General features: G+C 51.2%; 6 protein-coding genes across 6 annotated transcripts; 4 read left to right on the top strand and 2 right to left on the bottom strand.

Annotated features, from left to right (window-relative positions):
• Positions 1–620: 620 nt before the first annotated feature.
• On the top strand, positions 621–1,179 carry MRS44_001612 (uncharacterized protein; the record flags this gene model as incomplete). The annotated part of the gene is made up of 2 exons (XM_065623763.1): positions 621–970; positions 1,032–1,179. 2 exons carry the CDS (start codon positions 621–623, stop codon positions 1,177–1,179), a joined length of 498 nt encoding a protein of 165 aa, XP_065480186.1.
• A 937-nt stretch (positions 1,180–2,116) lies between these two features.
• On the top strand, positions 2,117–3,592 carry MRS44_001611 (uncharacterized protein; the record flags this gene model as incomplete). The annotated part of the gene is made up of 1 exon (XM_046274858.2): positions 2,117–3,592. One exon carries the CDS (start codon positions 2,117–2,119, stop codon positions 3,590–3,592), a length of 1,476 nt encoding a protein of 491 aa, XP_046138123.1.
• An 813-nt stretch (positions 3,593–4,405) lies between these two features.
• Positions 4,406–6,190, top strand: MRS44_001610 (uncharacterized protein; the record flags this gene model as incomplete). Its single annotated transcript, XM_046270474.2, has 6 exons — positions 4,406–4,619; positions 4,679–4,875; positions 4,921–5,285; positions 5,342–5,467; positions 5,517–6,003; positions 6,053–6,190. The coding sequence occupies 6 exons, from the start codon at positions 4,406–4,408 to the stop codon at positions 6,188–6,190; spliced, it is 1,527 nt and encodes a 508-aa protein (XP_046138124.2).
• A 506-nt stretch (positions 6,191–6,696) lies between these two features.
• On the bottom strand, positions 6,697–8,137 carry MRS44_001609 (uncharacterized protein; the record flags this gene model as incomplete). Its single annotated transcript, XM_046270501.1, has 2 exons — positions 6,697–7,955; positions 8,029–8,137. The coding sequence occupies 2 exons, from the start codon at positions 8,135–8,137 to the stop codon at positions 6,697–6,699; spliced, it is 1,368 nt and encodes a 455-aa protein (XP_046138125.1).
• A 220-nt stretch (positions 8,138–8,357) lies between these two features.
• Positions 8,358–8,823, top strand: MRS44_001608 (uncharacterized protein; the record flags this gene model as incomplete). Its single annotated transcript, XM_046280627.1, has 4 exons — positions 8,358–8,387; positions 8,497–8,568; positions 8,616–8,690; positions 8,749–8,823. The coding sequence occupies 4 exons, from the start codon at positions 8,358–8,360 to the stop codon at positions 8,821–8,823; spliced, it is 252 nt and encodes an 83-aa protein (XP_046138126.1).
• A 188-nt stretch (positions 8,824–9,011) lies between these two features.
• MRS44_001607 (uncharacterized protein) lies at positions 9,012–9,529 on the bottom strand (the record flags this gene model as incomplete). The annotated part of the gene is made up of 2 exons (XM_046273421.2): positions 9,012–9,184; positions 9,235–9,529. 2 exons carry the CDS (start codon positions 9,527–9,529, stop codon positions 9,012–9,014), a joined length of 468 nt encoding a protein of 155 aa, XP_046138127.2.
• Between the last annotated feature and the right edge of the window lie 4,068 nt (positions 9,530–13,597).

The raw sequence follows: 13,597 nt of genomic DNA, 5'->3' as shown, positions 1-13,597 counted from the left end.
ACTCGAGGAGAACGTTGGCAACGTTGGTAAACTCTGAATCTATGCTTACCTTCCCTATCTGCATAGACTCTAGAAGAACAGCCTACCCTCCCCTCTCCAACAGCCCATGATCATCTTCCTATCAAGCCAAGCCGGCACTCGGGTTCGACCAAATTCAAAGGGATCAAGACCTCGAGCGTCTAAACGACCAAAAGGGGTATAGCAGGTGCAGGATCGCCAACACGGTCTGGCATGGGCCCCTGACCCTGCCAAATACTGGACCCAGTTTAGGTGGTTACCCGCCTGGCCCAGGTGAGGAGGCAGGGAGGCAAGGCCCCCTGTCGTACAAACGGCCCACTGGGTCGATCAAGGGGTTTCGTGTGATTGCGAGGTGATCGGGAACTCGTCCACGTTGGCTTCGATTTTTTCCAACTTGGGAGTGATGTGATGAAGATCTCGCGAAGGAGCTGTGAAGGAAGAACTTTTGTATAGGAGATGGGTGGTTAAGATGAAGCACTCGGAGTGACATTACCTCGGTCAACACGGCATCGTTTCGCCACCTATACTAGCCGTAAGACATCCGTTTGATCAAGATGAAACTTTCAATATTCCTCACATATTTTGCTCTTATGAGATCTATCATGCCAGTAACAGCTGCTCCTAAATCACCTTGTTGCACTGAGATGCTCAGCCAGGAGCACTCAAAGCACATCATCGAGAACTTCTTGGGCGTCTGGCACGGTGACTACTCACTCGCCGACAAGACATTCGATCCCAATGTAGTCCTTGTGTCCGATCGTATGCCTACAGGAAAAGGCAGCGAGCCCTTGAAAATAGAGGGCAAAGATGGAATGGTGGCCTATGTGAAGCGATGCAGGGAGGGTTGGAAGGAGTATACCTTTGAGCTGCTCCAGTTCATCAGCGACGAAAACAAGATTTCGATTCAATGGAAGATGAATGGGACAACTGGTGAAGATATGAGGATCAAGACGTGAGAGCCTTGAAAACTGCCGCCTTGTGTTGTTCTCATGCTGACCAGCTGTCACTCGTAGGCCTCTGAAGCCAGGCTCCAAGGTCAGCTTCAAGGGAATCGATTTTATCATTCTCGATGAATGCTCGGGGCTGATTAAGGAGATCAACATGGCTCAGGATCTTATCACTTTTTTCCATGGACTCGAACTCGGCCATGTCTCGGTTTAAGACGGCTCTATTAGAGCTTCGTGAAGCAAGGGAAGTGTTTGTTTCCAGGTCTGTTTTTTTCCAATTCAAATTCATACAAGTTTGAATACTACCTTTGTTTGCGTACTACAATTACTTACCGTTGATTACCTTTGTCGCTTTGTGAGCTGTAGACAAACTTTTGAGTTTGCAAGGGGCCCGGGTACTGTACCTGCATCCATGAGCAATCGAGATTCTTTGTTTTACCGGCTGCTCTTAATCTGTGCAAGGTCTCACCTAGTGGTAAAAGATTGAACCCATGACAATCCAAGAGTAAGTAAGCATGTTATATCCCTTGGCTGAGCCTGCCTGTTGACTAGGCTTGTCAGATCTTTAATCCATCTCCAAGTGGAGTAAGATCGACGACACCCTCACCATGAGCTTGGGCCCACCAATGACAGGTTTAGGGGCCGGATCGGCCCGTGAAAGTCAATCTCAATTGGCTCGAGTTTGAGGTTGTAGAGTCAATGCTGAATAGGTACTCCTAGGGCTGCATCCATGGGCAGTTTTCTGCGTTTTGAAGACTATCGAGGTTTGTTGATGAGTCGCCTTGCCAAGATTTCTGTCCTCGCTAACCCCTGTCTCTCGAAGAGCTCCAACCAAGCAGTGGAGCATGTGAAAGTCTCTTGGATTGTCTGAATGCCATTGAATCGAAGCGAGTTTCAACATTAACAGAACTCAACATGCCAATTGATAGACCGGATTACTGATAGGCAACTTAGATTTCGTCTAGGTCATTAAGCACAAGAATATATCGCAAGCCTGCCTGAGGAACATGCATGGCCGGCCTGATAAGAAAATGTGGGTCCGCTCAGGAACCAGAAAAAGTAGCAGCTGAAAATCCAGGGTCCATCCCCAACACCAAAATTGGAGCCTCAACGTCTTTTCACCAACCGTCAAACCGACTTCACCACCCGCCATGGCCGACCCAATTGAGCACCACGACATCCTCGTCCTGGGCGCCGGCCTCTCGGGCATCAACACCGGCCGCGTCCTCCGCCAGCAGCTCCCCCACCGCTCCTTCACCATCCTCGAGGCCCAGGAGGCTGTCGGCGGCACATGGCGCTTCTTCCGCTACCCCGGATTCCGATCCGACTCGTTCATGACCTCGTTCGGATTCTCGTGGCATCAATGGAGGCATAGGCACAAGATGGCTCAGGCTGGCGAGATTGTTGAATATCTGGAGGAGGCTGTCGACGCTGCTGGCCTGAGGGACAAGATCCGCTTCCGCCACAAGATGGTGGGGTGTGAGTGGAGGACAGACGAGCAGCAGTGGAGGGTCGAGGTTGATGTTGAAGGCGAGCGCAAGGTGTTTGCTGCCAACTTTGTCATCAGCTGCGTGGGATACTACGCGTATGACAAGGCAATGGAGGCTACCATTCCTGGCATCGAGGACTTTGGTGGAGAGGTCGTACACCCCCAATGGTGGCCTGAGGATCTCGACTATTCCAACAAGCGTGTCGTGGTGATTGGATCAGGGGCAACCGCCATCACCGTCGTCCCTTCGCTCGCTGAGAAGGCGAGTATGGTCACCATGCTCCAGCGCAGTCCGTCCTTTGTCGTATCCCGGCACACCACCTCGGGCTTAGACGACTTCTTGCGACGTTACTTCCCTTCAGTGCTGGCGTATTGGTTCATCTACTGGAAAGATGTGGTTTGGGAACTCTTCATCACCCAGGTGATGCTCAACTTCCCAGACAAGGCCCGGAAGGTCGTCATGGACTCGATGAGGGAGGCTCTGCCCAAGAGTGTTGACGTCGATGTCCACTTCAATCCCAGCTACAATCCGTTCCAGCAAAGACTCTGCATGTGTCCAGAGGGAGACTTCTTCAAGGCTTTCCACAGGGATAACTGCCAGGTCGTGACGGATGTCATCGAGACGGTGACTAAGGACGGCATTCTGCTCAAGTCTGGTCAGAAGCTGGAAGCCGATATCATCATCACTGCGACGGGACTGTACTTCCAGCTTTTTAGCGGCGTGAAGCCCCTGGTGGACGGTCAACCCATCAACCCCGGGTCGCAGTACGCATGGCGCGGCTGCATGATCGAGTCTCTCCCCAACATGGCGTTCGTGATGGGCTACGTGACAACATCCTGGACTCCCGGCGCAGACCTGATGGCCAAGATCGTGACTCGCGTCATAAAGCAGATGGAGAAGACGGGTTCGACGAGTGTGATGCCGGTGATGGAGGACCGAGAGGGCAAGCCGAAGAATTTGCTCGTCAGCGCGACCAGCAACTACTTCACCAAGGCGGCGGACAGAATGCCCAAGGTGACGGGTGAGGCGCCGTGGTACGGGCGAGTGAACTTGGGTATTGACTGGTTGGCATGGATGTTTGGCAACGTCACCACGGGGCTGCTGTATGGCGGCGCTCAGAGCAAGAAGGACTCATAGCGATGTCTGACGATAGAGAAGCATATAGCATGCTACGCTTGATAATGAATGGATTATGACTGGATAAATTATGAACAAACTGGAATTATAGAGTGCTTGGCCTTTCATCTCAACTATACTGCTGGTGTGCTACCATGACTACACGACCAGATGATAGAGGGAACGACAACAAAGATTCATCATAGCAATCAATTCCTCAAAGTCAATGCCAATTTCCAAAGACAAAAAAACAAGGCTCCAGCCAAAGTGAAGCGCCACTAGTTCCCCCATGACCAAGCTGGAGGTTCCGTCAGCCGCCTCCTGCGTGTCTGTGAACGGGTGGGAGGATCTGCATTAGCCAGAGTCCAGACTGCGCCATTCACCACTTGGTAGTTTGTGAAGGAATTGGTCCAAGAACCAATCTTCCATCTTCAAGACTTGCAGCAAGACATGTCTTCTGGAATGTGTGCATCATGATCTGGTCCAACGACTCCAAAGCTTATCATCGTCGTCGTCTCAACTGGACACCCAGGACTCCATTTTAGCCTAGGTCGGCACGCGGGGAAATCCCCGAATGCAAAGAGAATAAACTCGGGCCCCCACTACCGGACACCCGACCCATTAAACTCATCTCTTTCCTCTTCAGCAAGGCTCATGACCCGCCCGGGGACGGCTGGTCAAGCCCCCCGGTCTGTTGGTGTTGTCGATACCCGCCTGTTGTCACATTGAACCCCCACTCATCACAAGCATGTGTTTTCTCTCCCGAGACAAATCTCAATTCTGTTTCTCCAAAACGGAACAAGCTTTGGCTTCGATGTCTCTGGGCGTTTGACCATGGGGCTGTTGGCGGACCTCTCATTAACGAGACTTTGCCTCGTGGCTGTCTCGGTGGTGATTGCTGGTCTTGGTACTCGTCAGTTTCGACGATGGCATCGTCTGCGTCATATCCCAGGCCCTAGAGGCGCAGGTTGGTCAACATGGTGGCAACTCAGCGGAGCTCTCAGCGGTCGCTATCATGAACACCTTAAGCAGGCTGCCGACCAATTCGGTATATATCCCCTGTCATACTCACGATAACTCATGATGCTGAATACTGACAATTCCCAGGCCCTCTTGTCCGCATTGGTCCAAATGAACTACTGTCAACAGACCCCGATGTGTTGCGCGACATGTCAGCAGTGCGCAGCACCTATACCAAAGGCGACTTTTACATGAGCGGCAGGATAGTCCCAGATGTTGACAATGTTGTCTCCGAAAGGAACGAAGCCAAGCACAAAGCCATGAAGGCCAAGATGACACCAGGAGTATGTCACCAACACTATATTGTGAATAATTCTAATCATCTCTAGTATTCTGGAAAGGAGAATGAAGGCTTTGGTTTCGAGGCAGGCCTTGATCGCCAACTGCTCAACTTCATAGCCCTCATCGATCGCAAGTACACCTCGGCGCCTGGTGAGACGCGCCCTGTTGACTTGGCCGAAAAGACGCAGTTCTTTGCCCTCGATGCTATCGGTGATGTCTCTTTCGGCGAGCCGTTTGGATACCTCACCCAAGATGAGGATCTTTACCATTACAATGAGATCAACGTTAGCTCCTTGTCAGCCATGGACGTGGTCTCAGTCTATCCCTGGCTGACAAAGATTGTTCATCGATGGCCCCTGAAGCTGTTACTGCCACGAGAGGGAGACCAGGTGGGCTTTGGACGTTTGATGGGGTAAGTTATAGACCCAACTGAGTCTTGGGTTTACTCTAACGGTTACCGTCTTCAAGATTTGCGACACAGTTTGTCCGGGGACGGCTTGCTGAAGGTGCTGCGCCAGCAAAGGACATGATGCAGGCTCATATCAACAACGGCATGAATGAGGAGGAGCTCATCCAGCAAGTCTTTATATCCATGTACGTGTGTTACCATATTGTCAACTTCAAGGGAAACTCACATAGATAGCATCGCTGGTTCCAACTCGTCCGCTCACGCTCTGCGCATGATCATTCTCTCAATTATCACCAACCCCCCAGTCCACGCCTCACTCCTCACCGAAATCCGCCAGCACGCCTCCTCAGTGAGCACGCCCATCTCCTGGTCCCAGATCCAGACACTACCGTACCTCCAAGCCGTCGTGCGCGAGGGTCTGCGAATGTGGCCTCCACTCGCTGGTTTGGGCTTCAAACAAGTACCTCCTGAAGGCGACACCATCAACGGCTTCTTTGTTCCAGGCGGCACACAGGTTGGGCAGGGCTTTCATGCCGTAGGGCGATCTCGGCTCGTGTGGGGTGAGGACGCCGACATGTTTCGCCCGGAACGATGGCTGCTTGCCGAGGAGAGCGAGTTGAAGAGGATGACGGCGGCCTGGGACACGCATTTTGGCCACGGCAAGTATGTGTGTCTTGGAAAGCCGATTGCTCTGATGGAGATCCATAAGGCTGTCTTCGAGGTATGAGATACGCCTGCTTTTTGGTGAGAAACGTGTTGACCTGCCACAGTTGATCAAACGATACGAGTTTGCCATTATGAATCCTGAAAAGCCCATCAATATTCAGGCTTCAGTCTTCCTCTTTGCTTCAGACTTCTGGGTCAGGATCTCTCGACGAAATGACCAAGACCTTGAGGGAACGAAGTAATGAAGATGCCTTTCCTAGTATAGTTGTTTTGGCATTGTCACACTGAATTGTAATAAGGTCTGAGCCAGGAAGAGAAATGTAATGGGTATTATTTGCCTTGAGGCAATTGCGTTTATGATGGGTAAACCTCCTGGAAGGTAATCAAGTGACAGTGCCGTAAACCAGCCACCGGCAGCACCAGTTAGGCGTTTCTGCGTTTCTGCCTGGTATTGGAACTATCAGATTGTTGGGTTGGGTCTGAACAGCAACCCGAACTCCTCAGGTTGGTTTAAGCTCGGGTAAGATGCCTCTGTGAACAGGTTCCGCATCTCAAGAGGGCCCCCTTTTTCGAATAAGGAACTGAGAAACGGCCAGGAACTGTAAAGGCCCCGAATCCCTGAGCTGGTTCTCCACCATTCGCCTTTTATAGAACGCTCAGCGTCTAGACTTTGCTGCTATACCAAGCAGCCCACAAGGGACGTGCTCTTGAGGCGAGGAAGTAATGCAAGGTTCATCCTTCAGGGCCATCAAACCTCCTCCTCTTCCGGATTCCGCGATGGTGTCCCTAGAGTTTCTAGGCCCCTCGCTCCCGCCAACTCCGGTGGTGCATTCGCCGGAGCATCAGCCACCTTTCCTTGTCCCATAGCCTCCTGGTATTTCCGACCTGTATCATCCAGTAACGCCTGGACTTCTCCTTCTCTTTTCATAATCTCTTCTCTTTCTCTCTTGAGTTTTTCCACTCGTGCCTGTTTACCCTTCATATCCTCTTCCATGCCCTTGAGCGTAGTCTGCAAACGAGCAAGACACTCTGTCAGGCTTGGAAGAGGCGCAATCTTGGGCGGTACTTGGAGGATCTCCTGGGCAGGGTCCTTCCGGGGCTTCTTGAGACCATCCATTCCTGCGCGTGTCTGAGCGGCTTCATATGCGATCCGACGTTCTGCATCGCTGTCAGACGAAGAGTCTGAAGTATGTCCTTCGGCTGCGTTGATGAGCTCGGCCATCTTCTGTCGGTCATGTTTGCGCCTTTCCTTTTCAGCTCTCTTGCCTAGAGAGAGGCCACCGTCCTCCACATAGTTGTCGAAGCCCTCACCCAGGTCTTCGTCCTCTGCTATCAAGCGAGTATCGTCCTTCTTCTTGTTGCCAAACGGATCCTCATCATCTTCAACAGACAAAAAGTCCTTTTCCTTTGCCAAACGTGCTCGTCGTTCCTTCTTCTCCCGGATCTCAGCCTCGGATAGGATCGTCGTGGTCGCTTGGGGTTGATTAAGGTCTGAAGACTCAACGATTACGGCACCTTCAAGCTCGGAGGCATCAAGATCCATCATGTCGGTGTCGTCGGGCGGTTGTGTCGATACGTTATGGGGTGTGTTCGGCGTGGACGACTGTAGTTCGTCGAGATATTCCTTGCTGTACTTTGGCCGATCGTCATCATCTCCTAGTGTTCGCATAGGTAGTCCCTTGGTGCCTAGGCCCCTCTTGATGGCACTATTCTCAAGTGCGCGCCCCAAGGGTCCCTTCTTAGGCGTGAACACCTCGGTGGCGTCCTCGTCGCCTGCAGCTCCATCGTCTCCGCCGAATGATAGTCGTGAAGCTTTCTTTGGCTTCTTTTTCTGCTTCAGCGAACCTGAGCGGCTAATGGCTGGTCGGACCACCACCGGGCCATCATCCTCGTCATTGTTGTCGTCTCGAAGGCTCTCGGCGTCGGCTGGATTAAAGCTCTTCCTCAACCCAGATTGTCTGAATGGTTTTCGGCCGGCTTTTGCGCCAAATAAAGGCTTGGAAGGTTCTGTAGTCGCAAGGGTCAGCCTTGGTTCTCATCAGCAAGAGTCGCGCATTGAAAGCAAGCTTGGGGTACTCACCATCGCTGGAACCAGTGTCGCCGCTCGGAGCCGACACGCTCTCAGCCGTGTCGTCCTCGTCGGCGACCTTGATGACCTTGGCCTTGCGTTTTCCGGCAAAGGAACTCATGATTGCGACCGTTTGGCGCAAGTTGGTTTTTGAAGTTTTGTAGGTTTGCGACGCGCTTTGAGGCGGGCCTGAAGTAGAGTGACGTGCATTTTAGAATCTTATCGGTCGGCACGTGACCTAGCTTTTCCCGCCAACTGCGAAATGGAGGAGCTCTCCCAGCCGCGATCGCGTCGCATCTAGACCAGCATCAACAAGTTAAAAACAACCTTGACTGCTCAAGATGGCGCCCGCACAGCCCGAGCTGAAGAAGGTTCGTTGTACACGTTCTGCGCTGCTGGATAGCATCAAGCTGCTCTTTGGCGCTTGCCTGGTGCTTCAGCTGCCTTGCGACCTGATCATGGCTAACTTTTCTTTCGCAGTACCTCGACAAGCGACTGTTTGTGCAGTTGAACGGCAGCCGTAAGGTCATCGGTGTCCTCCGTGGCTACGATGTAAGGCACACGCGATACTTGCGAAAGCTCTTAGCTAATTGGAATAGGTCTTCCTGAACATTGTCATGGACGAGGCGGTGGAAGAGAAGGATGGTGGAGAGAAGGTCAGACTCGGCATGGTTGTATGTTTCGTCCCCCTCCTTTCACTCTACAGGTTATTGATACTAATCACCTTGAAAGGTCATCCGTGGCAACTCGGTGGTGATGCTCGAGGCACTGGAACGAATCGGCGGCGACGAGCGACAAGGCAGATAATCGTCACTCACGCACGGCGGAGACATGTGGAGAGAGAGACACCATGGGAAATTATTGTCATGCTTATTTTGGCGTTTGAGGTCGAAAAATGAAGATCAAAGTCCCCATATTGGACGATTTCGTGTGGGGAGGTCAGGTCACATCTTGCTAGATATCAAGAGAGAGGACTTGACATCTGCGGCCGGATCCTATTTGGTCCAGACCTTCTCGTCGTACCAGTCCATGAGCTTGCCGCCGTACGTCTTTTGCCAGCCCTTGATGCCTCCGGTCAGGATCTCGGCTTTGATGTCGGTCTCGCCAACTTCGTCGAGGTAGTCCTGCATCCAGCCAGCACATCGCGGGCCTCTGCTCCCACAGCTCCCTTTGAGTTGTCAGTGTGGGTCAGCTTGGCTAGCTAGATAGAATACTCACCACAATAGAATATGATTCTTCGAATGCCTGCCTGCTTGCAAAGCTGATAGATGACGGGCCGTGTCTGGTAGAATGTATGGGCGGGGAAGTTGATGGATGTAGCAACAGTGCCGCCCTCCCAATCGGTCCTCCTCACATCAACTAGCAAAAAGTCCCTCGTAGCCCCTTTCCCAGCAGCGGCATTCTTCTCAATGAGGCCTGCAACTTCGGCTGCTTCAACCCGAGGGCACGAAGCCTTTGCCTCGGGGAAAGCTTCCCACCACTGCGGGGTGGCCTGCGGGGCATCCGAAGCCATTCTGAAGAGTCTCGGTGCTACACGAAAAGAATTGCGGGTTGGAGTCTGACACGATGTTAGTGCTCGAGCAATGATTCCGGGGCGGAACAAGAGTTTTGACATTGGACGAGGCCTCGATGTGTTGAGGGGAATTGATGATGGAGTAGAGAGCTTCGGAAGTTGGGCCCGATTCTGCGAGTGTCTAATAAGCCCGTCGCTGGCCGAACAGCCACTTCTCCACGGATGCATCGTATGAAGCATGAATTGCAACATACTCATTACAAACCATGAATGCGAAGATATCTTTAACGTGCTTTGGACTGGCCAATGGTTTGTTAGAGGTTACACCCTGTTTGGCGTCAAGGAAGTGAATGCGACTGTTCCGTTGGGCTGAAGCCCCCTCGTGAATCGCGATTGAGCCCAGTAGGATACTTCAAGCTTGATTTGTGTTTAGTCTACTCTGTAAATAGTGTTGTATGGCGCCTCAGGAGCCGTTGTTGTGCGGTAGCTTTGTAACCAAGTCGCGCCTCAAGAATCCTCAATCTACCAACGAGTGACGCTGCAGAAGTTGACCGATTTGCAGCGTTTTCGAGACGACTCGCGATGAGACAAGGCAGCCCCCCTTGGCGAATGCCCGTAGTGCGCCCCTTTGCTATTGCGATGATTGTATGGTGACAGTTCGATAGTTGTGTGGGGAAAAAAATTCCCAATGTGTTAAGCGTGTTGGTGCTCATTAAAACAGCGCCGGGGTCTCAGGTTGAGGGCATTCGTGAACCGTTTGCGAGCGACATCATGTCCGCACTAGAACGGATCTGGTGTTGAGAGAATCCGTGAGCATAATAAGACCAAATATCGACCACGGTATGTGCTAAGAAAATACCGTTAGGACTGGTGGTGTGGACGATTCATCCTCTCTTCAACCTCGCCTGCTACGGCATCAGCCCACAAGACGGCAAGGACATCCGATTGATCACCAACGCGAAATCCAAACAAACTCCGAAGTCACCATCATTGAGCTTTCCTACATTTCAGAAACCATAGTCTGTCTGGATTTGAAAATAAAGACCCTTCCTTCCACGACCAGGCCGTTTTGCATGAAGTTGTCTTCCAAGGGAAAAATCAGGGCTGCGATGCATTCAAGGGTTTCTGCCAACTTAAGAGATACTTATAATTCACTCCCTATGATTCACCACTCGTGACTCAGCCGGGGGGTTATTCCGACTAATTAGAATATCTTAATACGACTAGACTATAAGGGATATAAAAGGGAAAAAATAAAAATAAATAAATAAAAGGCTATATATTAGTTAAATATATTTTAAAGTATCTTAAGATAGCTCTCTATTACTCTTATGCTATAGGAGTATTTCTATTTTTCTTTTTTCCTCTTATTATGAAGATACCAAAGATAGCCTCTATGCCTTGCTTTAATTGGCCTAAACTGTGTAGACTTTAGGCATACAGGGGTCGGATTGTCGCCTATCTCTTATCGATAAGCCTCAAGTCGCGACTCTCCAGCCCCCAGCCGCAAGGCAAGGAGCATAAAAAAGGGGTTACGAATCGATCAGGGATGTATACAGGCATCGAAGCCATCCTTGTTGGTTAAACGGTGGCAGACGAGTATTGATGATGAATGGTCAACTCGACGGTTCAATGAGAAAAATGCCACTCGAGAGCTGCTCCAGTGACTTTGTTTTGCGATACGGCGACAGTTGTATTGTCACTGGTTCTGTCACGAGCGCCTCTTCAGTTTGACAGGTATTACCATGGCCAGGAAGCTTCGGACCACGTGAAGCTCAAGGGAGCACATGGCTTACTGTCTAGACCACAGCAGACTCACCGACTCATGACGTTTGTGAGATGAAGAAGTTTTTGAACTGCTCACTGGAGACCTCGCCCTACGCCATATCCTGAATCCAAGCTAGCTCTCACTTCCACACGTACTTCTTCCAGCACACGCTTCCCTAGGACTTCGATAGCTTCAGAGAGGATGACGGAAGATATCTTCTGATTAGTACCTTGTCTTCCTTACGCGACTGGAAAGGCCACGGGGAAGAAGTGACCGAAAGGCCTTGCCATGTCGAAGTAATGATTGCTTTTTCGTTAGTGGCAATTTAAAGGCTCCCTCAATGACCAGCCCGTTGGTCAGCGCGCTACATGCAGCCTCACCTTTTGGTCCACCACCTCCGTCCTGGTCCTGGCCGTGTTGCGGTGATCACCATTCCCTGGTCTCCGGGGCTAATAGTCGTCAAGCTTGGCCTCCTACATTACCTCCCAACAACCTCCTGAAGCTCTATGGCTCGGAGCGCTCGCCACCATCGCCCTATATACAAATATACGCAATCGAGATACCAAAACGGTGAGGACCAGCAAGTTCTCTTTGCATGCGTGTGTTATTGGATGATATCGTCCGTCGTTGTGGCAGAACCCCACCGATCTGACCCTCCCTTACTTCAAGATAGGAGGCTTGACTTGTATTTACTGGACTGTTCTACTGGTTTCTTTAGACTGGGATTTCCCAATTAGCGAAGTTTGATGGCGCTCGCCGGGGGATGGAAAGGTACATCTGGAAGCCAGGGGCGGAGCCGAACGTGACTCCTCGTTGGGGTGTAGAGCATGATCATAATGATGAACATGGGTAGAGTAACTGTCTCAGTGAACAACGTATTGCCCCTTGGCAACTATCGTTTCCTTCTGTAGAGCTTTGGCGACACTGGGTTTGGTAATACCAAGCCTTTCCTTGCTTGTTGTGTTGCATGCGTAGCTTCGTTGGGACGGCACGTCGTTGAGGCTAAGATTGACCCACTCGAGCTTGATTTGAACAACTACGGTATCGGTTTAAAAGCTGGCTTCTCACAATCTCCGAAGGATCCAATGGCCCTCAATGCATATTAAGCTCGCCTCGCCTCGCCTCCGCGAGGCGAGGCGAGGGCTTGCCCAAGTAAGCTATGGCAGCGATTGTGACCATGAGTACGTACCTCATAACTTCGACGGCTCCCACGTCTTTTGCCATGGGCGGTGAATGGTGGAACACCATGGATGGCTGACATATTGCAAGGGATCAACACTTCGGTGTGGTTCAACAAGTCTTGCCTGCTTGCCGGGGGGATGGGGGAGGGTTTACATATCATGAACTCAATGGGTTACTTGGAACCACAGATTTGTTCACGGGTCACTTATGAGGGGACTTTCCCACCTTACCTGCTGTATGTACTGAGCGGTTCAATGGATGGCACTCTGCCCGTTGCTCGATCCTACTACAGGCAGACTCTGAGCTCGAAGACCTTGAGAGGTTCTGGGAGTTGTGAGCACCAGCTGGGTGAGTTTCACCGCCGGACACTAATCCATGATGCGTGGCGTGAAGGCTTTCCGATTATTTGTCTCACCGCTACGAATAAACTCTCGAGCTAGGCGAAGGAGTGAACCTATTGCCCTTCACCAGCGATACTAGAGGCGCGGCCCAGATGCGGAAGGGGCTCCCATGCATCGGAACGTAGCATGTTCTTGACTTGGCAATGCACGATGAACGAACCGACACCAGTCTACCAATTTGTTGTATATCCTTGCATTTCGGTGAGTAGCAGATATTACTCCCGAGCCGGAGGCAAGTTGCCTCCCCTCATGGGCAGGGTTTTGTAACACAGTGAGCCTTACCCGACCTTGTTTCAAGTACATAATTAACTTATTACTTTATGATGGTTACTGGACGAGAAGTATGAAGAGTCATAGTTGCTGTCTCGATCTATGGAAGACACCGGCTACTGACATCTAATTTCCACTCTACTAGGTAGGCATGCATATATGATCAAGGGGCTCACCACTTTGATTGACTCGCCCGTTGGCGTTTCTCAACATAACGCCTCTCGGGTTCCATTTCTTCCGTGTTTCCACCAACCTTTCCCAAAAATCTTCGGCATCCGAAGCTTTCAGCACGACCACAAGACACTGGCCAGCTTCAACACCGATCACCTTCGTCCTACAGGGTACAGGGGCTTTAAATATTAATTATTGACTAAGCAAAAGGTACTGGTGCTTTCTTCTTTATAATATGCTTACGCTTTGAGAAGGTATCTGCCACTTTTCGCCACT

This window comes from Fusarium solani (assembly GCF_023522795.1).
Source record: "Fusarium solani strain SB1 chromosome Unknown bctg00000000, whole genome shotgun sequence".
NCBI lineage: Eukaryota > Fungi > Ascomycota > Sordariomycetes > Hypocreales > Nectriaceae > Fusarium > Fusarium solani.
The sequence above is the reverse complement of the archived record's forward strand: the minus strand, read 5'-3'. Positions and strand labels throughout refer to the sequence as shown.